This window comes from Ogataea polymorpha, assembly GCF_001664045.1.
Source record: "Ogataea polymorpha strain NCYC 495 leu1.1 chromosome Unknown OGAPOscaffold_7, whole genome shotgun sequence".
NCBI classification, from domain to species: domain Eukaryota; kingdom Fungi; phylum Ascomycota; class Pichiomycetes; order Pichiales; family Pichiaceae; genus Ogataea; species Ogataea polymorpha.
The window spans coordinates 65135-85978 of record NW_017264704.1 but is presented as its reverse complement, the minus strand read 5'-3'; the positions used below and the strand labels follow the sequence as shown (position 1 = coordinate 85978).

Genomic DNA, 20844 nt, shown 5'->3' with positions numbered 1-20844 from the left:
ACACTGCCACAACTATTTGTCTATCAAAAATAATTAGCCAGTTTTTTTAAAAACATGGCTAAAAACGTCGGGGTAAGTCATCACAAGATTGGACTAACGCCAGCTCCTGCTCCTGGTCGCAGGAACCGTGATTGCTGGATGCCTGAATTCCATAATCACCAAGTATCAGGACAACCAGTGCATAGAAAACTGTGATGAACCGGGACGAGAGGTTCTGTTTGAGCAGCCTGTATTACAAACCTTGCAAATGTTTGTGGGAGAAATCTTGTGTTGGATTCCTGTTTTCCTAAATCGTGCACGCAGGGGATCTGCAGAGGTTGCGGAACAAGCCCCTTTGCTGGGAAAAAAGAGTATCAACACCGTACGCGAGTCCTTTGTGCTTTCATTACCTGCTGTGTGCGACTTTACCGCTACGACCCTGCTGAACGTCGGACTGTTGTACACGCCTGTTTCAATCTACCAGATGACAAGGGGATCGGTCATTTTGTTTGTCGGGCTGTTTTCTGTCACCGCTTTGCACAAGACCATTACCAAGCTCGAATGGCTCAGTTTGTTTGTAGTTGTTTTTGGGGTATTCATCGTTGGTTTGAGCGGGTCGATCGAATCTGGTGAGGAGCTCATACAGGTCGAGAAAGGCAACGTGGTATTCGGAATGCTCATAATTGTTCTTGGTATCATGTGCAACGCGGCCCAGTTTGTGATCGAGGAAAGCATCCTAGCCAACCTGGAGGTGAGTCCTCTGAGACTCGTTGGCTACGAAGGTATATATGGTGCACTTGCAACCACAATTTTTATGGTTTTTGGCCAGGCATTCATGCACAAGTCATCCAAAGACGCATGGGATATGGTGTATGCTCTGCAACTCATGTTCACGCATTCTCGGGTGTTGCTCAGCTCGTTGCTCATCATGCTCTGCATTTCGTCATTTAATTTCTTTGGCATTTCTCTCACACACAGACTCAATGCCACTTCCCGCTCCACCATTGATACCTCGAGAACGCTGCTTGTGTGGCTGGTGTCGTTGAGTATCGGCTGGGAGCAGTTCAGAGCACTGCAACTCGTGGGGTTCAGCCTTCTCTTGTATGGCACCCTTGTGTTCAATGGTGTTATAGAGCTTGAAAAGAGCCGTTTCGTGCCTCAATGGCTGAAACAAAGGTCTAAAGATCCTCTTATAACCATAGAGGAGCCGATTGAGAGGTTTTAAAAAAAATATTAGTATGTAATTAAATTATTTTAACATCTCAGTATGGAGTCGCAAAGGCTGTTCCGCTTTCCTATTTTGCGCTTCCCCAACACGCAGGCTGCAAAAGCTGCGGCCATCTATATTTCAGGAGCATTATATGCCATTGGTTTCTGGGCAATGGTGGACGCCTCCATCTTCTCTAAAACTGTCAACGCCTCCGTGGTCCACGTCACCTTTGTGGACTGGATTCCTTTCATTTGCAGCACCTTGGGCACCATAACTGTGAATATGATCGACAAAAAGCAGTTAATGGCGTCGGATAGCTTCGGCAGCGGCTCTATCAGATGGCAGGCTCGTCTGGTGCTGTTCATTGGATGCACCCTCCTAGCTGTGGGCATGTCGGGGAGTGCTCTTTTGGTCATTCTGAAATACGTGATCAAAGGCTACACATCCATGCCCACGCTGGGAATGGCATTGGAAAACATTTACGCAACAGGAAGCATCACGCTAAGCTGTATTATTTTATGGGTCGTCCAAAACGTGGAAGAGGACTATAATTATTCGTTGGCGTTGTAATGCAAATACTCAGGATTCATCAACAAGAATTTCCTTTACCGCATCACCAAGGACACGTAACTCGTAGTCGCTGAAATTGTATAGCATATTGTGGACATCGACTCGGGAGTTGGTGGTGCGACTGATAACTTGGAAATCCGGCGACCGCAGCGGTTTGAAAAAATCGTGAGCCAGAATAGCTGGCGGACGGAGTCTGTCTTGTGGACGGTACACAAGCAGATTCATAAGAAGATCAACGGCAACGGGACTGGCATGGGAGAAAGTTTTCTGGAACCGGGTGCTTACCTTAGACGTGTACAATCTGTGTGAATACATCGGCCCATTGTAGCTAGGATTGCTCTCGTAGATGAATTCTTTATCCGGTGGTCCCAGAAGTTTCGAGATCTCTCTGAGTTGAAGCATTGGGTCCTGGCCCTGGAAAACAGGTTTGCCGATAAACATTTCAGCAATCACGCAACCAAGCCCCCATATGTCAATCTGGGTAGTGTAGAGAGAGCATCCAACTATCAGCTCGGGAGCTCGGTAGTATCTTGAGCAAATATAGGAAACAGAGGGCTGATTGTATTCCAGTTTTTTCGCAGAGCCAAAGTCACAGATCTTGAGCACTAAGGTGTCTGGGTCAATCAAGATATTGGACGGCTTGATGTCCCGGTGACAGATTCCGAAACTATGCAGGTAATTCATGCCTCTAGCGATCTGGAAAGAGTACACCTGGATGTGCGACTCGTGTAATATCAGGTTCGAACTGTGGTATCTTTTGATCTCCGTCTGAAGCGTGCAGGGTAAAGATTCCATCACCAAGTGCTGGTACAGCTTACCACGGTCCTCTGCGTTGGGGTAGTTGAAGAAGTATTTCAAGGAGACGACATTAGGATGGGACGTCTGTCTCAGGATCTCCAATTCTCGGCTCTTGTATTCGGTCTGTGCTGGCACCTTCTTGATGGCAAATGGCCCGAGCCACTGGTCTTCGGATGCCGTGGCGTTGCGCAGTTGGGCTTGTGTCACCGTTCCAAAGGCACCCTCGCCGATCTTGGCGATGTCCTTGATTATCATGGGCTTGGTGACGTTGGTATGGTTGTTGGTAACCTCCTCCACCAAATATTCAATGGCCATTTTGGGGGAAACTTATTCCTCTTTATTCGACAAAATTGAGGTCTATAGAAACCGTAACGACTTTTCACACAGTCAAGCAGCGCACTGGTCCACGATTCAGCAACCGTGGTGGAAATCTAAAGCTAGTAGATCTTGTTTTGAGTAATCTCCGGAAACAAACAAGACACACATTGTGTCGCGCAATTAGGTGTGTCATCTTTGCACCGGGAAAAAAAGGAAATATTCTTGAATAGAAAATTAATTCGCATCATGATCAGAGTTCTCAACAGAGTTGGTCTCACACGCTCATTTGGCACCTTTCGTTCTCTTCGCCAGGAGCAATCGTCTGCATCGACGCTTGGATCCATTTTGAATGAGCAAAAGACCGAGGGCGACACACAGGTGGCGAGGAAGAAAGCGCCACAGATGAAGCTCGTGAAATTTGTTCTTCACGGTTTGTTCCGCAAAAACAACTCCCACTTGACGCTGACCAAGGTTGAATACGACAAGAATTTCGAGCAGAATAACCCGCAATTGTCGTTCAACGAAAAAGTGCTCTATTATCTCACATTACCAGAAAAAACCGTCTACACATTGAATACAGGTTCTATCGGGTTCCGTGGAGCCCAAAGAGGAGAGTATGAAGCAGCATACCAGCTCTCATCAGCATTTTTCCGCACAATCAGAGAACGCAAGTACTTCAAAGGAGACGTGAACCTCGAGGTGGTAGTTAAGGACTTTGGAAAGGGCAGGCGAGCCTTTTTCGACGCCTTGAAGGGAAAAGAGGGACTAGGTGTGAGAGAACATGTGTGCAAGCTCACAGACATGACTCCAATCAAGTTTGGTGGCGTCCAGGGACCAACGCCAAGAAGATTGTAGTGCCGCTGTATATATAGCCTGAATTCTAACGTATATATTTGTATCACGTGATAAATATTACGGGTTGAGTGCCCTCATATATTTGAAAAATTTTAGCTGAAAAATATCTTTAACAAACATGGCTCCAACAACTAAAGCTCAAGCCGCCAAAAAGGCTGCCATCAAGGGTTCTAACTCGCTGAAGGCTAACAAGGTGAGAACGTCGACCACCTTCAGACTGCCAAAGACCCTGAAACTTGCCAGATCGCCAAAATACACCAAGTCTGTGCCTCACTACCCAAGAGCCGACTCTTACAAAATCATCGTCCAACCTGTCACCAGTGAGACTGCCATGAAGAAGGTTGAGGACGGCAACACTTTGGTTTTCCAAGTTGACTTGAAGGCCAACAAGCACCAGATCAAGCAAGCCGTCAAGGAGCTTTACGAGGTCGACGTTGAGAAGGTGAACACTTTGGTGAGACCAAATGGAACCAAGAAGGCTTACGTCAGACTCACTGCTGATTACGATGCTCTCGACATTGCCAACAAGATCGGTTACATCTAAGTTAGATAGCGGAGAATGAATTAATCATCATATGAAAAAATATAAATAGGACATCATTGCGAGAAGCTGGCTCCCTTGGCGATATTTCCCGCCAGCGTTTTACAACAGATCTTAAGCAGCTCTTTCTCTTTGTTGTTGACTCTGGAGAGAATGTCACTTTTAATCTCCTTGATTCCTTCCTTGCTCAGCACGACGGGCATCGCGAAGTAGTCTAGCGACTCCCCACCATAAAGTCCTTTGATAATCTCTTTGGTTTCCTTGGCACCTGGAATCGAGTCATCCAAGTACACGTACGACGACTCGATGATCGTTGTATCTCCCGTCGATGCGGCGAGGACTGCGTGCAAGAACTTGTAGCCGGCGTATGCCATCGACAGCGTGGCGCTGCCTGCGCCGTTCTTCGCCTGAACAACCTCGTCTCCGCCGTATTGCACCCTGTGCACCAAAGCGTCTATCTTCTTTTCATCCTCCAAAGCGTAAACATGGGGAGCACAAACAGAGAACAGAGGAACGATCGTCTCACCTGAGTGTCCTCCCACAACTCTGATGTTGAACGCGCTAGGGGCCTTGTCTGCTTCATTGGTTGCAACTTCCGAGATGAAAGTGTTCGCTCTCACCGAATCTAGCGTGGTGACACCAAACAATTTGCGGGGATTGAAGATACCCTTCTTTTTGAAAACCTCTGCGAACACGGGCACGGTGGAATTAACAGGGTTCGAAATCACCAGCACGGTGGCATCAGGACAGGTCTCGGCAATGCCTGTTGCAAGCTCCGAACAGATACCAGCGTTGATTTTAAACAAATCGTCTCTGGTCATTCCTGGTTTTCTGGGAACTCCTGCGGGGATGATGACGAAATTCGAGCCTTTGAGAGCCTGGGAAAGTCCGGTGTTGTTGTCGTCTGATTTCAGATGGTATGAGACCTTGGTGTCTGTGTCAATGTGAGACAGGTCGGTGCCAACACCGGGAACATTGACGACATCGAACAGGGATAGCTCGTTTATGTAGGGGTTCATTTTCAACATGAGGGACAGCGGCTGGCCAATGCCGCCAGCAGCTCCGCAAACAGTAACTTTAACCATATCTTGTAGAGTCTTGGGGAATTTAAGGGATAAAAAATCCGGCTGTCTTGGGGTATTTATATCACTGCCCCACGATTATGATACAATAAAAGTAGATGACCTTTCAAAAAAAAAAAACTGCAGCACCTCTTGTTCCTCCGGATGTCGTGAGGGGCAACCTGGGTTGGAGGTTTAAGGATAGCCTATGCGGGACCGGCTAGGGGTATGGGTAGGAGTAGATGGGTTAAAAGTCTGAGTAGAAGAGTGGGAAAATAACCAGGCAAACGTTGTGGTGATCAATGCAGCAACATTCGGAGTTTGACAGCTTACAGAGCCTACTGATCGTATACAAAATCAGTGGATACTTGGCGATGACAAACACGCCCGGGCTGATTGAGCACGTCTGCCTTCCTCCGAGAGCAGTTCACCCCCTGTTTACCGGAGCAAAAGTGGGGTGGAGCTACTCAAAGTTGGCTTCTGCATAGTCGGCTCCCGGGCTCCAGCTGCGCGGTCGATCGACGCGGATTTCTGTTTTTTTACTGTCTCGACAGTTGTTGACATGTCTCTTCTTGAACAGTCGTTAGACGAGATTATTAACAGTGGGCCAGGCGGTCAGCGGAAGAGCCACAGCAAGTCCCGTCAGAGGCCTCATAGAGGCGTCTCCAAGGCACGTGGAATGCCAGCCAGGGGCAGCAGAAGACCGTACAGACCGTCGGTTCCTCTTCCACGCAGCAAGGAAGCGGAGGAACTCAGCGGCGGACGACCATATTTACGCGTGTCGAACCTGCACCCGGAACTAACCGAGAAGGACTTAGAAGGCCTTTTTTCGAGCATCGGAAGTCTGCTTTTCACCAAAATAGAATACAACACCAGAGGCGAGTCTACGGGAGTTGCTTTCGTTGGGTACCAAAACCCTGCCGACTGCGAGGTGGCCATAGAAAGATTCGACGGACGCAGAGCTGCCGGGCAGATTATCAGCGTGGAGAACGCGATTCCGCTCTCACAGCGGATCAGCGTGTCCAAAAAAGGAAAGAAGGCAAGAAGTCGCGAAAGAGAGCCGAAACCGCGTCGCAAGACCGTCGAAGAACTGGACGCAGAGCTGAACAGTTACATGGGCGTCCCAGAGACAGAACAGCCGCGTGAGATGAGTGAGACCGGAGACAGCAATCCCGCGTTTGCCGCTACAGACATGATGGTCGAATAAGCAAGTAGAGGTGTATGTGATCAATTAATGAAAACTGGTAATCTTACAACTGTTCAGTGTCCACCAGCACCCAATTCGACGGCAGGTGGGCAGCCAAGAGCGCCCTTGATGGAGCCGTAGAGAGCAAACTGAAGAGACGTCAAGGTACCGACCATGACCAATCTGGTGGAGAGACCGGTGAAAGAACCTCTAACACCCAACTCGCGGGCCAACTGGGCCAACAAACCAACGGTAGACTGTCCTGGGGCCTTCTTGGTCTTGTTGACCTTGGACAGCAAAGTGTCGGCTGGCTGAGAGACAACTGCGGCCATACATCCGGCAATAACACCAGCACCGAGGTTGATACCAGTGACAGCAGTGGAAGACAGTTGGTCCTTTGGAGTGGTGACGAAAGAGTAGATGGCCTGGGAGGCTCTCTCGTATGTCAAGAACTTAGCAATGTTGTAAGGAATCTGCTTGAACAGAATTGGAGTGAAACCGTTGTAGAAAGAGCCAACACCCTCTTCTCTCAGAATTCTGGCGAAACCGCCAATCAGACCGTTGGCGAAGGTTGGCTGCGAAACAAGTCTAATTCTGGTAGCCTCCAATGGACACAGAGCAATGTCGGCAAAGAACTCAGCAATGGCAGCGGAACCGATGTAGATCGCGTCTTTGTACTGGACGGCGGTCTGGTAGCCGAGAGAGTCGATGAAAGTTTTCTTGAAAAGTTCGTAACCACCGAATTTGAAGGCACCTTGCAGGGAGTAACCCAGAACAGTTGGACCTAGACCGGTCAACAGAGCGCCGGCACCCTCGTTGGCAACAACCTTCTTGAAAGAACCAATCATACCGGTGTTGTAGACGGTAGGCTCAAGCTGGATTCTGGTCTTGACAACGTCGATAGGGGTCATCGATCCGTGGGTAACACCGCAGCCGATGGCACCAGCAAGAGCGAATTTAGCGTAGTCACTGACAGTGTAGTTAGGAGTCTGGTAGGTAGAAGCCATCGTGAATATTATGTGTTCTAGCAAGAGATCTAGAAGAAGATACGTAAATTAAGGAGGAAAAATTTTTGGACCGAGATTTTACGTAACTGTTTGCGAAAACGCGGTATTTGATTGGATTACAATTATTTTACTTTAAATCCCTCCGGCCCACGCACTCCTGCACCCGTCGCACTACTTCCTCCATGCCCGGGGCGTTCTTCTGCTTGGAGCACAGGTCCGAAAGCGCGTTGACTCCTGGAACCTTGTACTCTTGCATATATGCTTCCACCTTATCGACCGCACTAGCCACATCGCCCCCGCCAACGGTCTGCAACAGCTGCGCCACACGTTTGAGCCGGTTGAAATACGTCGTTTCCGTTGAGCTCCAGTTCGGATACTCCTGCACGACCCTGGCGATCGGCATTCGGTCCGGTGTGCGCTCGTTGCCCACAAACCAGGCCTCGTACAGCTCGCGGAGACTTAGACTCTTATTTTGGCGAGGACCCCGGGGTAGTCGGTATCTGCGAACGGTTTCTGGTATTTCTTTTTTTCCACTCGGAGAGCTCGCGCTCGTATTTCCAAGCTTCACCCTTGCACGGTATTGCCGTCGCAACCTGGCCAAGCGCTCTTTTAGGTTGCGCAACTCTCTAGTTTTTGAATCTATGGTGTCGCCGCTATCCACCTGGGACTGTGCGAGAGCCAGCATATTTTTGATCGACAATTGGCGCAACCGAATGGCCTCCAGTCGCATTTTGCAGTGACCCACATACTGCTGGAGCTCTTTGCGCAGTCGTGCCAGCCATTGCGCTTTGTACTGCGCCATGGCGCTGTCAATTGCACCCTCCACACCCTTCCAAAGCTCCTCGCTCTCGACACTCTGCTGTAGCCCTGAAACTAATTTCTGCAGGCCCTCTAATTTGTCATCCATCGACCGTCGACAAAAAAAAAATAATCTACCTCTACCCCTTCTCGCACACCCCTACCCCACAAAGATATCGATTTTCCAGTCTGCAGCTACCGCAAACCAGCTGGCATAGCTTTTAAGACCGCTCAGCAGATGGTCGTCTGGAGCAAGAAACATGTTCTGCGACTCGTAACGCGCCTTCAGGTGACACTTGCGCTTCCACACCTCCTCCATGACGCTGGATAGCAGCTTCATGTTGTTGGACGCAATCGCATCAAAAACAGCAGCCATTTTTGAGCGGAACCAATCTTTCTCCTCCCTCGTGGAAGCCTCGCACGCAGCTATAAACAACGGAAACACGTGGATCACTACCGACGCGCCGCCCGACAGACGCAGTGTCGACAACTTCTCGCGCACTTTGTTGGACAGCTCGCGAGGACTAAGGTACCGTTCCACCTGCGGGAACGCGTTCTGGAGAAGAATCAGCGTAGCGTAGCGATAGCTTTGCGCAGTAGCTTCGTGGTCAGCCACTTCCTCCGGCGTCCACAGCTCCATACCGGTTTTTGGAGGCTCCCAGTTGATAAGTGCGTACTGTAATCCACAGACCTTTGCGATCAGATTCGGAGGATATGCGTGCTCAGGAAGGTTTTTGACCAGCTCGATAACGTCCATGAGGAGGTCCAGAATTGTGAACAGCTCCTGAGACATGCCCATTATATGGTCTATGGTGTGGCCGTCGCTGACTAGACGTGTCTGGTAGGCAAAGTTAAAGCCCAGGGCTGGATTAAGTAGCGAAGTTCGTGAGATCACCCGCATGTACTGCCATGCGCTCAGCAGAAACTGGAACCGCGGGTCCTGCGTCGGGCTGCGCAGTCGACGGTCGACAAAGTAGGAGGCGCTCCGCAGATGCGAAAGGTCCGTGCGAGACTTGTTGTCCCAGAACTCGTCCAGGGCAAGCAGAATGCAGCTCATAAGACAGATGTCATTAGGAAAGAGGTTATTCGCGAGTCCGTGGGAAAGCTGCTGGTACGCACGCACCTTGAATTCGAGCCCCATTGCCTTGATTCCCGGATTTTTCGCACCCAAGTGAGAACACACAATCATTCCTAGCAGGTCGAACACTATTGGGTATTTGTCAACTAGCGGCATGATTTCCCTTCGCCAGGGATTGAGGTGCGCTGCAACATAGACACACAGCACATTGGAAGTGGACATGTCAAAATTGCTGAGCACAAATTGAGTCTTGTGATAGTGAGCAAATATATTTGGAGATTGAGGCATCTCAAGTAAAAATGGTACCTGCTCGTTGCTGACAAGCGTGTTTGAAGTGTCCTGTGGATAGAGCATGGAGTTAGGCTTGCTGCAGAGCTCTTTGAGCACAGACTCGAGTTCCGATGCCAGCTGCGGATTCTTCCCTTTTCTCGCTAGATGTTGATCCAAAACAAGCTGTTCATACGTTTTGCCGGTAATCGACCGCACAGCGTGGTGGAACACCTGCGAGAGCTGGGAATCGGACGGCTGCAGGGGAAAAACATCGGTTTCCTCAGAGTTGCTAATGTTTTTTGATCTGCCCCCGTGGGCAGATTTAATCTCCTTGAATTTGAACACTCTGGTGTAACCTCCGCACTCAATTCCCCGAGACTGACAATTATGGCACTGAGGTTTGTGTTCGTCGCATTTGATCTTGTTTCGCCTGCACGTGTTGCACCCGCTTCGGCTTTTTTGTCGCGAGACACGGGTTTTTTTCATGGTACCAGACTAGAGGTCAAAAATTATTTAAATTATTCACAATAAAGTTCCAGACCCCCGAGTAGTTCCGCCAAAAACACGATAAGCCGCTAAGATTAATATATTTATTTATCTGGTTCCAATTTTTTTTTATAGCCGTCTCATGAGACATACCGTTGCAACTTCTCTTTTGGCCGCAATGGGAGTGGCCACGGGCTTTCAAAGCCCGATTCAATTTGCTTCAAACTCAAAACCCACTTTGGACCAGCTCTGGGGCGAGGACTGGCCGTTCAACGGAATACAGACCTTTGCTCACCTAAACTACACGAAATGTCTCGTGGACCCGGAAACTAGTTTCGACATCGGGGTCATTGGCGTGCCGTTCGACACGGCAACAACGTACCGCAGCGGCGCCCGGTTCGGTCCTCGGGCCATCAGAACGGGCTCGCAGCGTCAGACCTCAAAAAGAGCATTCAACACCAGAGCCGGCATCAACCCTTACCAGGACTGGGCAAAAGTGATAGACTGTGGTGATATCCCGGTGACCCCAATGGACAACGAGCTTGCTCTGGACCAGATGACCAAAGCTTTCGAGGAGCTGCTGCTGAAACGGAAAAATGCCGTGGACGGTTCTGGGCCTCCTAAGCTTGTTGCACTGGGCGGCGACCACTCTATCCTGCTCCCCCACCTAAGGGCTCTAAACAAGGTGTATGGAAAAGTCGCCGTCATCCACTTTGATGCGCACCTGGACACCTGGTCGCCATCAAAATACCCTTCGTTTTGGTCGAGCGAGCAGTCCAAGTTCACTCACGGATCAATGTTGTGGATGGCCAACGAGGAGGATTTGCTGAGTGACAACTATAACGTCCATATTGGTCTCCGGACAAGAATCAGTGGCAAGGACTGGGAGGACTATGAGGACGACGACGACCAGGGCTGGGCCAGGTTCAGTGCAGACGATATTTGGATCAATGGTCTCGGAGGACTCAAGGAAATTGTCAGGTCCATTAACGAGAGAATTCCAAAAGATTACCCCACATATGTGTCTGTGGACATTGATTGTCTGGACCCTGGGTTTGCTCCTGGCACGGGGACGATCGAGTCCGGCGGACTACTTCCGCGTGAGCTATTCTATCTGCTGAGAAACATTGATGTCAACATCGTTGGAGCCGACATTGTTGAGGTGTCGCCCCAATACGACCATGCTGAGATCACTGCCACAAACGGCGCGGAGGTGGCTTACCAATTGATCACTTCCATTGTAAAGCAGGGCAAAAAATAGTGTCTATTTGTCAGTAACAAAGCTGGAAAAATACTTGATCGATGAGTAGATCTCTTTGCCAACGGGAACGATGAATTTTGGCGGCAGCAAAAATCCATGGCTTCCAGTATCTCGCAGCTTCAAAACAAACGCCCAGTAGGCTTTGTTATGGTACATGTAGTCCAGAGCAGAGCCAGCACCCATGGCGGGCAGCAAATCCGAGCCTTTATCCTCGCACGCAGACAGCACGGCGTATGATTTGCCCGAAGTGAGTCTGATCGACTGGCTGAGGCCATACGCCAATTCAATCAAATTTTCTTCATCCCGTGGCTTTTCGGAGCAGGTGTATGCGTAGGGATAAAGGATTTCCTCTGCGTAAGAGTGCAAATCGATGTATCCGTAAATTGGATGGTCGTGTTTTGTCTCGTTCAGATAGGTATCCCACACGCTGCTTTCCAGACTCTCAAAGGCCCCCTCTCCAGGGTAATTTTCGCTGCAAGGAGAATCTTCACTTTTCGTAAAGTGGAAATTGAACGAATGGTCAATGTCTATTCCATAACATCTTGGATTGTATGTCTGTTGCTTATTTTTCCTCCACAGACGGTCAGTGGTCCACGTATGTTCGTATCCATCAGGGTTCATCACCGGCAAGAACAGGAAATCCATGTTGTCAAGGTACAGCCGTGCCTTTTTCTTGCCTTTCTCATAGTCCTGCAGCAGCCTATACAGGATGTAGCACGAGGTTGACACACTGATCCATTCGCGGGCATGGATGCCGCTGGTGATGACTAGGGTCTTTAGGGGTTTTTCTGGCGACGGCTCGCTTTTGTGTGCCGTCAGCCTGACCGCCTTGATATCTCTTCCTTCATACGTCTGGCCAATCCACTCGACCTCCAACAGGTCTGGATAGGTCGCCACAAGTAGGTCGAACCACTGGTAGATGGTCTTAAGGTCCCTGTACCGTTTGAAGAAGAGGTCCTCCTGCACAGTGAAATCGTCATCGTCGTCTGGAAAAGAGTACGTTTCAAACACTGTCTGCGGCAAGTCGCGCACAACGAGATCCAATTGGAGGTCCATATCAGGCCATCTAGCTGTCACGTGCTGCAGAAACTCTACGCCAGAGTCTTTTGAAACTTGCAAGTCAATGAAACGCTTCGACACAGAAAACTCCCACACAGACACATTTAGCTCGTGAGCCGCCTCATATAGAGTGCTCAGGTCCTCTTTCGCCGCAACATTGACCCTCAACACGTATTGGTCCCGATACTGGTCAAAGTCGATGGGCCAGTCCTCTTTGGCAAGCGACGAGTAATGAACAGAGTCCGAGTTCCTTGGTACCGTCTGGTCGATTAGCGAGATAAAATCCACCTCGGGCAACTTTTTCAGACCAAAAGGCAGTTGCAGAAGACTCCAGTCGCGCGCAAAGGCTTGTCCCGAGAGTAAAGTTAAAACAAGAAGGATATGGAACATTAAAAAAACACCAATTTTCGATACGGAATAAAATAGTGGACGTGGGGAAGATGGGTAATTTTCTCTAAACAGCATCTATATAGATTCAATTGGCCTTGAGCACTTTTGGCGCATTTGCATTCGGCTGTCTAAGCTGTTTAAACAGACAGAACGCAGCAAACGCGAGAAAGGACACTACAGCAAAGATGACGGCTCGCAGCCAGTCATCCACGTCTAAAAATGGGTATGGATAGTGGCCCTCGGCAGAAATGAGCCGTTTGAGGTGCAACCAGTAGGCGGCTGCCATGAGCGACGTGGTAAGAAGCGCCGTTTTTTTGGATATTGTCCACGGGTCCATGAAACAGAAATAGTCGATCACGAGAGACGCAAAGGGCAGGGCATGGATGGTGAGATCAATCGAAAGTGGGATCCCGGGTCCTTTCAGGATCAGGTCTTTGTTGATAAGCCTAAGGCCCCAGTAAACGTATGTGACGATGAACTCTAGCGAGATTGCCATGGCATTGACAAATTGGCGTGCGTAGGCCAACTTTCTAATCTCGAAAAGCTGGTACACAGCATTGAGCGAGAAATAGAAGATGGTCACGTAAAGAGCAATGTTGGTGAGGAATTGGGCATGGCCACCCTCTTGGAGTTCTGGGGGAAGCTGTAGTGTGAACAGCTGGCGCAATGCGAGACAGCCAAGAGTTATCACCACATAACTTAGAGTCAGCGAGAGTTTACTGCCGATAGATGACATCTGGATATTACTGCAAAAAATAAAAAGCTTCCAAAAATTGCCATGTGCCGCGCAGCAGATTCATGTGGGGGGGGGGGGGGATTGCATGCGAGCGAAGAGACTGTATTTTTTAGGAAATACTGTGGTCACTAGAGCAGCCTAGTCATGTACGCTGGGCAGTGTTTACGTTTCAGCATGGCCCCACATCGGAAATGGGACCACAATTCCCAGTATAAATCCGGGCGTTGCTGGCCCTGTGGGCAGCCACGACAATGACGAAAAAGTACTCTTCCTACTCCCAAACCGAGCCAACGCATCTGGAACATCTCTCTCCAGTCACCTCCAGGAGAAACTCTTTGGAGGAACCCCCACTTAGAAAATTTGACGACATTGTAGCCTTTGAGCAGTATCTCAAGGATGAGACCTGGGACAATGAGTTCGACTATTTCCACCTCAAGGTGAACTACCTACCCCCATTTGTTCTACACAGCATCCACGACAACCCGGAGAAGATCAAACCCACCATGAACTCGCGCTCGCGCAAGTTTGTCAGACACCTGGGCCACCACATCAAGAGACACTTGCTCTCGGAGATCAACTATTACACCGGTGTGAACTACAACTTCGAGAAGGCGGTTGTCGAGCACAGGCCGGACGGAAGCATTATGTTTCATTTGCATGACTACTCGGACCACGGCTACGGCGAGGAGACCGACAAGTACAACAGACACTGGAAGGTGGATCTGGACGTGAGGTGCAACCCCGAAAATCCTTACGTGGAGGTTGACATGAAAAGCGTCCCCGTGTAACTAGGTAAACGATATATAATGATTGAATGACTCTGCTACACTGTCACACCTCGACAGATTTGACGTGGTGGTGCTCAAGCTTGTTTTCGTGGACCTCGCTCGAGGTGCCCGTGCCAACCACGCCTGTTCCGCCGTTGTACGAAACGCCCGAGTCCTTTCTGTCCCTAACATATTCTTCCAGCCCGCCGTCGTACTCGGCCATCTCGTAGAAGTCCATGCCCATTTCCTCGGCCTCCTCGATGCCCTTGAGCTTGCAGCCGGGGATTTTGTCCACAACGAAGCAGATTGCGTACGTGGCCACGAAACTCCACACGGTGATGCTGATCCAGCCAGCAAACTGGTAGCCCATCTGCTTCCAGTGGTGGTAAATCCATCCGCCGGGAATCTCGGTCACGCCGTCCAAACCAGCCACGTACGGCGAGGCAAACACCCCGAGACAGATCGACCCGAGAATGCCGCCAATTCCGTGCACCACGAAGGAGCGGGTGGTGTCGTCAATGCCCAGCCACTCGTTCACGTTGTAGAGCAGGCGACAGCACGCAGCAACAAAGGCAGACGTGATAAACGACCAGTATGGCGTGTAGAAGCCGCAGCTCGGGGTGATGTTGACGAGCCCCACAACGGCACCCTCGCAGGCGGCCGCGAGACTCCACTTACGCTCGAACATGAAGTCGACCAAGGTGAACACGAAACTGGCCACCGACGCGGCGATCTGCGTGTTGGCCATGATGTAGCCGGTTCTCGTGTTGACGGCGAGCAACGTGCCCGAGTTGAAACACAGCCACGTGCACCAGATGATGGAGACGCCAATGAAAGTGGCCACCATGTTCTGAGGCTTGTAGTCCTTGTTGGTGGAAGGGTTTTTCCAGTACTTGCGCTTGCCGATGAAGTAGGAAAATGCGAGCGACGAGACGCCCGAGGCTATGTGGACAGGGCCGCCGCCGGCGAAGTCGAGCGCACCCAGGTTGTACAGCCAGCCGTTGGTGGCCCACGTGGAGTATGCAAACGGGCAGTAGCAGACCGTGCACCACAGGAACCCGACCACGAGCGAGGGCACAATTCTGGCACGTTCGGCAATGGCCCCCACAAAGATTTGCACGGTAGCAATAGGGAAAAACACAGAAAACGTGAAGTAGATGATCGAAGGGATGGTGCCGCCCTCGATGAACGGTCCGGCGCCGAGTTTAGCGAGAGCGCCGAGCGAAAAGTTGCCGCACACGTGTGACGGAGAAACCGAGACCGCGAGCGAGTAGCCAAACAAGAACCACTGGATCGTGATGGTGCAGGTCACCATGTAAGACTGGAACAGCATCTGGATTATGTTCTTCTTCTTGAGCATACCGCCGTAGAACAGGCCAATGCCTGGCGTGAGAATCATGACTCCCACGGTACAGAACATCACGTAGCCCATGTCTGCTGCCACGTAGGTGGAGGTGTCTTCGGCGAGGGTGTCGAGCGAGTTGCGCTTGGCTGCCATAAGCAGCTCTGCGGAGCCAAGCCCCGAGTTTGCGTATCCTCCCATTCTGGCTGGCACCGGGAGCGAGGCACGCGTTATATATGGAAGGACCCTACGAGTCTGTGATAGACGGACTGCATTATCTTATCGAAAATTAATTCTTGTCGAACCGCAAAGGTAGATGACAGATGTGCAATTTTTTTCTACTTTAGGATAATAGAAAGCCATTGGAAAAACCGCTACTGAAAAATCTGCGGCCCACGACCGTGTGTTCTATAGATAACATCGACAGCGAATGAAGTTGCATCAAATCCAGATTGCAAAGACCGGAAAGCTCGCCAGCTGCCTAACCGAGCAGTGGAACTTTTCGAAAACGCAGCATGGACCCTGAGCAAATCACAGCTTGAACTCTGTCCAATCCACGTCGTCAAACTTAAAGTCGACCGCCTGCTGTAACTCCTCGATGCTCGTCGCGCGCTTGCCGTTGGTCAGCTCGCGGTATTTGAGATACGCCTCCTTCATCTTCACGGCGGACGCGCGGTACAAAATATCCTCGTGGCTCCATTCGCAGGGAGCTAGCCCGTTCTGCCAGTCAGGCGTCGAATACACTTGCTGGTTCAGCTCGTGTGCATAATGAACGTCATCGGGATACAGCAAATTATGGAACTTGGGCGAGTCGCCACGCAGCCTGACGGTGTTCTCCTCGTCAGCCTTCATCTCCTCGATGCTGGGTAAGGCCAGCTTGCCCTGGAAAATCTTGGACAGCCAGATCGCCTGTGCCTCCCCCACTCTAGTGGGCAGAATGTACCTTGGTGTGGCGATGAAGGCGAGCCCGGGGAAATTGTAGCTGACACATTGCTTATATAAGCCATGGAGTCTGAGGCCGTCGGTGACTATTGGGGTGGACGTTTTATTGATCTCGTCGAGGAAGGGGTAATGTCTGAGGAATCCGGTGGCGAACAGGACATGGCCGACGTTCTCGAGCACCGACCCATCGGAGAACCTGACTGACTTTGTTTCTGGCTCGAAACGGTCGATGTCCGGCACAGTTTTGATGTAATCGCTGCTTCCGCCAGGGAGCATTGCCTGCGATCTCGCGCTCTTGTAGACGTTGCGCTGCAATATTGTTGCTGTCTGGTACGCCAGGTCAAGGGCCGATGCAGAATTGCCCACAATGAGTAGGTTCCCTGGCACGTCCGCAAACTGTCTCGGGTGTCTGAAGTGCTTTGAGTGCGACACAGATCCGGGATATTTGCCCGTCCATTCGGCAAGTCCTTTCTTCTCAGGCACGTACGGCAGCTCGTAGTGGCCCGAGGCAACCAGCACGGCGTCGAAATGGTCCGTTTGGTCAGGAAACGCGGCCGCATATTTTAGTCCACCTTGCGTCTCGTCGCAGACGGGACGGTGTGTAACCTGCCATTTTTTTGCCTCGTTGGGCCGGTACCTCACAGAAACGACGTTTGTGTTGAAACTGATGTGAGGCTCTGCGTCCTTGGCGTACTTTTGGAAATAATCCAGCACCTGCTGTTTGGTAGGAAAGAGCGGCGTGTCTTTTGGAAACGGGAAGCCACTGTACTCCATGATCTGATGGGGCACATTTGTGTCGAGCAGCTCGTAGATGGCGCTGGGCCAGACGTACTGGTTGGGGGCCAGCTTACAAGGCTTGACGAGATCTGGGCTGTGCGGATCGAGGGACGGGCCTGCAACAGGCTCTGGCCCGGCATGGGAGTCGTGGTAGTTCCAGAGGCCGCCTGAGCCTGCCCGCCTCTCGTAGCCGCGCACACAATCAAAGGCCGATTCTTTTAAAAGCGCCTTGATTGCAGCTGCACCACAGGGTCCGCCTCCTATAACTGCGATGGACTTGACCAATCCTATGTTGAGGCTTGTCATGAAAAGAAAGAAGCAAACAGGTGCAGAGGTGTGCAAGAACAAATCAAACGGTTGCAAAAAGAAACTTCTGGAGCACCAGACAATAGGTCATTTGGCGGAATTCCGCAGACGGAGTTCCACTGTTTTTTTTTAATTGTTCCAGCGGGCAGACTGGGGGTGGCAGAACGCTCTTTCTTTTTCCGTGACACCCCCACAAACGGATTTCCTAACCTAAAAATATGTGTGAGAGGCTTCTGCACTCCTCAAAGTATAAAAGCCAGCCTTTTCCCTCCCCTGAGCTCCATACAATCCACAAAACATGGCTGACATCGTCCCAACCTTCAGACTAGACAACGAACTCACAGTCGTCACCGGTGCTTCCGGTGGACTGTCCAATGCCATCCTCAAGGGCCTTCTTGCATACGGCTCCGAAATTGCCCTGCTCGATATGAACTTGGAAAGAACAAAGGAAACTCAAGCAGAGCTGTTCAAATTCTGTGTTGAGGAACTCAAGATCAAGGAGGATCTCGTGCCAAAGATGCACTCGTACGTTTGCGACATTAGCGACGCTGAGCACGTGAACGAGGTCTTTGCTCAAATATACGCCGACTTTGGAAAGTACCCGCTGCATCTCGTCAACACTGCTGGTTATTGCGAGAATTTCCCAGCCGAGCACTACCCCGCCAAGAACGCCGAAAAGCTTCTCAAGGTCAACCTTTTGGGCGCCTTGTACGTTGCACAAGCATTCGCCAAACCACTTATCGACAACAACATCAAGGGAGGCTCCATCGTGATGATCGGATCCATGTCCGGAGAAATCGTCAACGACCCACAACCGCAAGTCGCCTACAACATGTCCAAAGCCGGTGTGATTCACATGGTCAAGTCTCTCGCCGCTGAATGGGCCAAATACAGCATCAGAGTGAATACCTTGTCGCCAGGATACATCCTTACACCGCTCACAAAGAACGTTATTAACGGTAATAACGAAATGTACCAGAGATGGCTTTCGCTGACCCCAATGGGCCGTCTTTCGGAAGCTAAGGAATTCACCGGTACGGTTCTCTACTTGCTCTCCAACTCCGCTTCTTCATACACCACGGGAGCAAACATTACTGTCGACGGTGGTTTCACTTGCTGGTAAACTGATTCCTCGCATCGAGTAAACTTAATTAATATGGGATAGAATGTATTCGATTGATTTTCGATTTACGCGTAATTCTCTGGATTGAAGCTGCTGCCCACGTAGGTCCAACCCCCAAACTGTTTCTGGACACTTTCACTCAAGAAATCGTCCACCACGGAATCCATCGGACGCTCGTCCGTGAACTCTGACGAGATGTTGCTGACATCTGCCGAGTCCTGCACTTGCGGCTTGAATGGGGGGATGTAGCCCTTGTGGCTGAGCTTATACCAGTCGATGTCCTTGAAAAATTGATGGCTCTTGATCTCTTCCACGCCGTGGTAGCCGAGTCGTTTTTTCGGGTCTCTGTTAAGTAGTCTAGTGATCAGGTCTTTAGTGTCGGGGTCGAACTCTGCAGGGAACACTAGCGGGTCATTCAAGATCTTTCTGTACATGGTGTTGACGTCTTCGTCATAGAACGGAGGCAGGCTGGTTAGCATTTCGTACAATAGAACACCCAACGTCCAGAAGTCCACGACCCTGGTGTATCCTTTGCCCATGAGCAGCTCGGGAGCAAGGTACTCTGGAGTTCCGCAGAAGGTGTTTGTTTTCTGGTCAAGCTGCATGTTGATTTTGCACAGACCAAAATCGCAGAGGGCAATGTGGCCCTGGTAGTCGAGTAGAATATTTTCTGGCTTCAAGTCTCTGTAGATGATGTTCATAGAATGCAGGTTTTCCACGGCTGAAAGCAGCTCGCAAATGTAGAACTTTGCCCGGATCAGTGGGAATCGTCTCGCCTTCTGCAAATGGTAGAACAATTCCCCGCCGTTAATAAATGATAGCACCAAATACAATTTTTCTGCAGACTGGAAAGCGAATTTCAGAGGAACGATAAAGGGCGAGGTGACTCTGCTTAGAACAAATTTCTCGGCCAGAGTGTGCGTCACCTCCATTTTGTTGACAATGTGGGATTTTCTGATCGATTTCAAAGCGTAAATCTTGCCTGTGTCTTTCTTTCTGACCTGCATCACCTTTCCGAACGAGCCCTTACCGATCACCTTGAGGAGGTCAAAGTCGTCGATAGACAGACTCTTCTTAGAGGACATCGACAGTGGCTTAAAGTCCAGCGTGATACTGACCGCTCCCGGTAGGTCCTGGTCTGTGTAGGGGTTGCGCAGGTTCTTCCAGTCGTGGTTCAGAATACGTATTTGAGATGCCTCCTGTTGTAGAGCAGATGAATTTATAGGATACTGGAATGACCCCAGCAAGCAGTCTTCCTGTCTTTCTGACTCCAAAAGAGAACCCGGCACCCGGACGTACAGCTGGACACTCAAAATGGCCGTATTTGGTGACGTGACATCGAAAGTGGTGACACTGTTAAATTTCGTATTGCTGATGGTGTTTCCGATGGAGTTAATGCGTTCACTGCTGTTCTCAATTTCTACAACAGCGTAGACTAGACTGTAGTTGGTGACCATGTTTTTCGTGGTGTCTCCGGAGTTTATGCTCAACGTGGAGGGAAGGTAGTACGATATGTTAGAGTTCTTGATCTCGTCCATTGTTTCGCTCAGCGCCTCTATGCGTCTAATCAGCTCGTCCTCGTTCAGATTTGTGCCCATGTTGGCTAATCTGGTCAGAATCGGTTTTGTGATCCTAAGTGGAATTGGTATCTGCAAGTCCTTGCAGGAGTAGATCTTGACCGTGAGAAGTCCCGGGCGCAGCTTCACAGGCTCAGTAACATCTTTTTCCAGAACCGGGTCGGTGCTTCCGAGATCTTTGGTGATAACTTGGGGTGTTTCTGGGTCCAGATTCAGATTTCCAACGCCCGACGCGACGTCGTTGATCAGCGTCTTTCGGGAGTCTCGGAACTCATCCTCTGTGTGCGATGCTCCTGTATCAGTGGAGGGGGTGGTCTTCAGGCTTGAGCCACTGGAAGCTTGTTGAGTCTTGTGCGACTTGTTAAACAGCTTCTTCCAGTTGGACATGGTGGCAAACAGAAAAAAAA

At 50.4% G+C, this 20844-nt stretch overlaps 16 protein-coding genes across 16 annotated transcripts; 8 read left to right on the top strand and 8 right to left on the bottom strand.

Annotated features, from left to right (window-relative positions):
• Positions 1–54: 54 nt before the first annotated feature.
• Positions 55–1204, top strand: OGAPODRAFT_95683 (uncharacterized protein; the record flags this gene model as incomplete). The annotated part of the gene is made up of 2 exons (XM_018357790.1): positions 55–66; positions 104–1204. 2 exons carry the CDS (start codon positions 55–57, stop codon positions 1202–1204), a joined length of 1113 nt encoding a protein of 370 aa, XP_018208493.1.
• Positions 1205–1246: 42 nt separating this feature from the next.
• Positions 1247–3014, top strand: OGAPODRAFT_102932 (uncharacterized protein; the record flags this gene model as incomplete). The annotated part of the gene is made up of 1 exon (XM_018353145.1): positions 1247–3014. One exon carries the CDS (start codon positions 1247–1249, stop codon positions 1757–1759), a length of 513 nt encoding a protein of 170 aa, XP_018208492.1. The 3' UTR covers positions 1760–3014.
• On the bottom strand, positions 1254–3014 carry OGAPODRAFT_17334 (uncharacterized protein). The gene has a single exon (XM_018355045.1). It carries the CDS (start codon positions 2870–2872, stop codon positions 1769–1771), a length of 1104 nt encoding a protein of 367 aa, XP_018208491.1. The 5' UTR covers positions 2873–3014; the 3' UTR covers positions 1254–1768.
• A 128-nt stretch (positions 3015–3142) lies between these two features.
• OGAPODRAFT_90718 (uncharacterized protein) lies at positions 3143–3803 on the top strand. Its single transcript, XM_018356978.1, has one exon. It carries the CDS (start codon positions 3278–3280, stop codon positions 3728–3730), a length of 453 nt encoding a protein of 150 aa, XP_018208490.1. The 5' UTR covers positions 3143–3277; the 3' UTR covers positions 3731–3803.
• Positions 3804–3848: 45 nt separating this feature from the next.
• On the top strand, positions 3849–4314 carry OGAPODRAFT_17333 (60S ribosomal protein L25; the record flags this gene model as incomplete). The annotated part of the gene is made up of 1 exon (XM_018355044.1): positions 3849–4314. The coding sequence occupies one exon, from the start codon at positions 3849–3851 to the stop codon at positions 4272–4274; it is 426 nt and encodes a 141-aa protein (XP_018208489.1). The 3' UTR covers positions 4275–4314.
• Positions 4315–4327: 13 nt separating this feature from the next.
• OGAPODRAFT_83598 (uncharacterized protein) lies at positions 4328–5356 on the bottom strand (the record flags this gene model as incomplete). Its single annotated transcript, XM_018356721.1, has 1 exon — positions 4328–5356. The coding sequence occupies one exon, from the start codon at positions 5354–5356 to the stop codon at positions 4328–4330; it is 1029 nt and encodes a 342-aa protein (XP_018208488.1).
• A 216-nt stretch (positions 5357–5572) lies between these two features.
• On the top strand, positions 5573–7529 carry OGAPODRAFT_95677 (uncharacterized protein). The gene has a single exon (XM_018357789.1). It carries the CDS (start codon positions 5895–5897, stop codon positions 6537–6539), a length of 645 nt encoding a protein of 214 aa, XP_018208487.1. The 5' UTR covers positions 5573–5894; the 3' UTR covers positions 6540–7529.
• OGAPODRAFT_17330 (mitochondrial phosphate carrier protein) lies at positions 6555–7531 on the bottom strand. Its single transcript, XM_018355043.1, has one exon. It carries the CDS (start codon positions 7523–7525, stop codon positions 6593–6595), a length of 933 nt encoding a protein of 310 aa, XP_018208486.1. The 5' UTR covers positions 7526–7531; the 3' UTR covers positions 6555–6592.
• A 2696-nt stretch (positions 7532–10227) lies between these two features.
• On the bottom strand, positions 10228–12868 carry OGAPODRAFT_17329 (uncharacterized protein; the record flags this gene model as incomplete). Its single annotated transcript, XM_018355042.1, has 1 exon — positions 10228–12868. A coding segment is annotated over one exon (1447 nt), but the record flags the coding sequence as incomplete, so codon positions are not given.
• OGAPODRAFT_52693 (uncharacterized protein) lies at positions 10336–11418 on the top strand (the record flags this gene model as incomplete). Its single annotated transcript, XM_018355753.1, has 1 exon — positions 10336–11418. One exon carries the CDS (start codon positions 10336–10338, stop codon positions 11416–11418), a length of 1083 nt encoding a protein of 360 aa, XP_018208485.1.
• A 41-nt stretch (positions 12869–12909) lies between the features above and the next one.
• On the bottom strand, positions 12910–13603 carry OGAPODRAFT_95672 (uncharacterized protein; the record flags this gene model as incomplete). Its single annotated transcript, XM_018357788.1, has 1 exon — positions 12910–13603. One exon carries the CDS (start codon positions 13601–13603, stop codon positions 12953–12955), a length of 651 nt encoding a protein of 216 aa, XP_018208483.1. The 3' UTR covers positions 12910–12952.
• Positions 13604–13715: 112 nt separating this feature from the next.
• Positions 13716–15077, top strand: OGAPODRAFT_102910 (uncharacterized protein). The gene has a single exon (XM_018353143.1). It carries the CDS (start codon positions 13855–13857, stop codon positions 14389–14391), a length of 537 nt encoding a protein of 178 aa, XP_018208482.1. The 5' UTR covers positions 13716–13854; the 3' UTR covers positions 14392–15077.
• OGAPODRAFT_83593 (uncharacterized protein) lies at positions 14392–15802 on the bottom strand (the record flags this gene model as incomplete). The annotated part of the gene is made up of 2 exons (XM_018356720.1): positions 14392–14440; positions 14586–15802. The coding sequence occupies 2 exons, from the start codon at positions 15800–15802 to the stop codon at positions 14392–14394; spliced, it is 1266 nt and encodes a 421-aa protein (XP_018208481.1).
• A 264-nt stretch (positions 15803–16066) lies between these two features.
• On the bottom strand, positions 16067–18541 carry OGAPODRAFT_83592 (uncharacterized protein). The gene is made up of 2 exons (XM_018356719.1): positions 18267–18541; positions 16067–17729 (listed from the first exon to the last, which is right to left on the bottom strand). Exons 1-2 carry the CDS (start codon positions 18275–18277, stop codon positions 16244–16246), a joined length of 1497 nt encoding a protein of 498 aa, XP_018208480.1. The 5' UTR covers positions 18278–18541; the 3' UTR covers positions 16067–16243.
• Positions 18255–18860, top strand: OGAPODRAFT_52588 (uncharacterized protein; the record flags this gene model as incomplete). The annotated part of the gene is made up of 1 exon (XM_018355748.1): positions 18255–18860. The coding sequence occupies one exon, from the start codon at positions 18255–18257 to the stop codon at positions 18858–18860; it is 606 nt and encodes a 201-aa protein (XP_018208479.1).
• Positions 18861–18890: 30 nt separating this feature from the next.
• Positions 18891–20824, bottom strand: OGAPODRAFT_77953 (uncharacterized protein; the record flags this gene model as incomplete). Its single annotated transcript, XM_018356399.1, has 1 exon — positions 18891–20824. The coding sequence occupies one exon, from the start codon at positions 20822–20824 to the stop codon at positions 18926–18928; it is 1899 nt and encodes a 632-aa protein (XP_018208478.1). The 3' UTR covers positions 18891–18925.
• Positions 20825–20844: the final 20 nt, after the last annotated feature.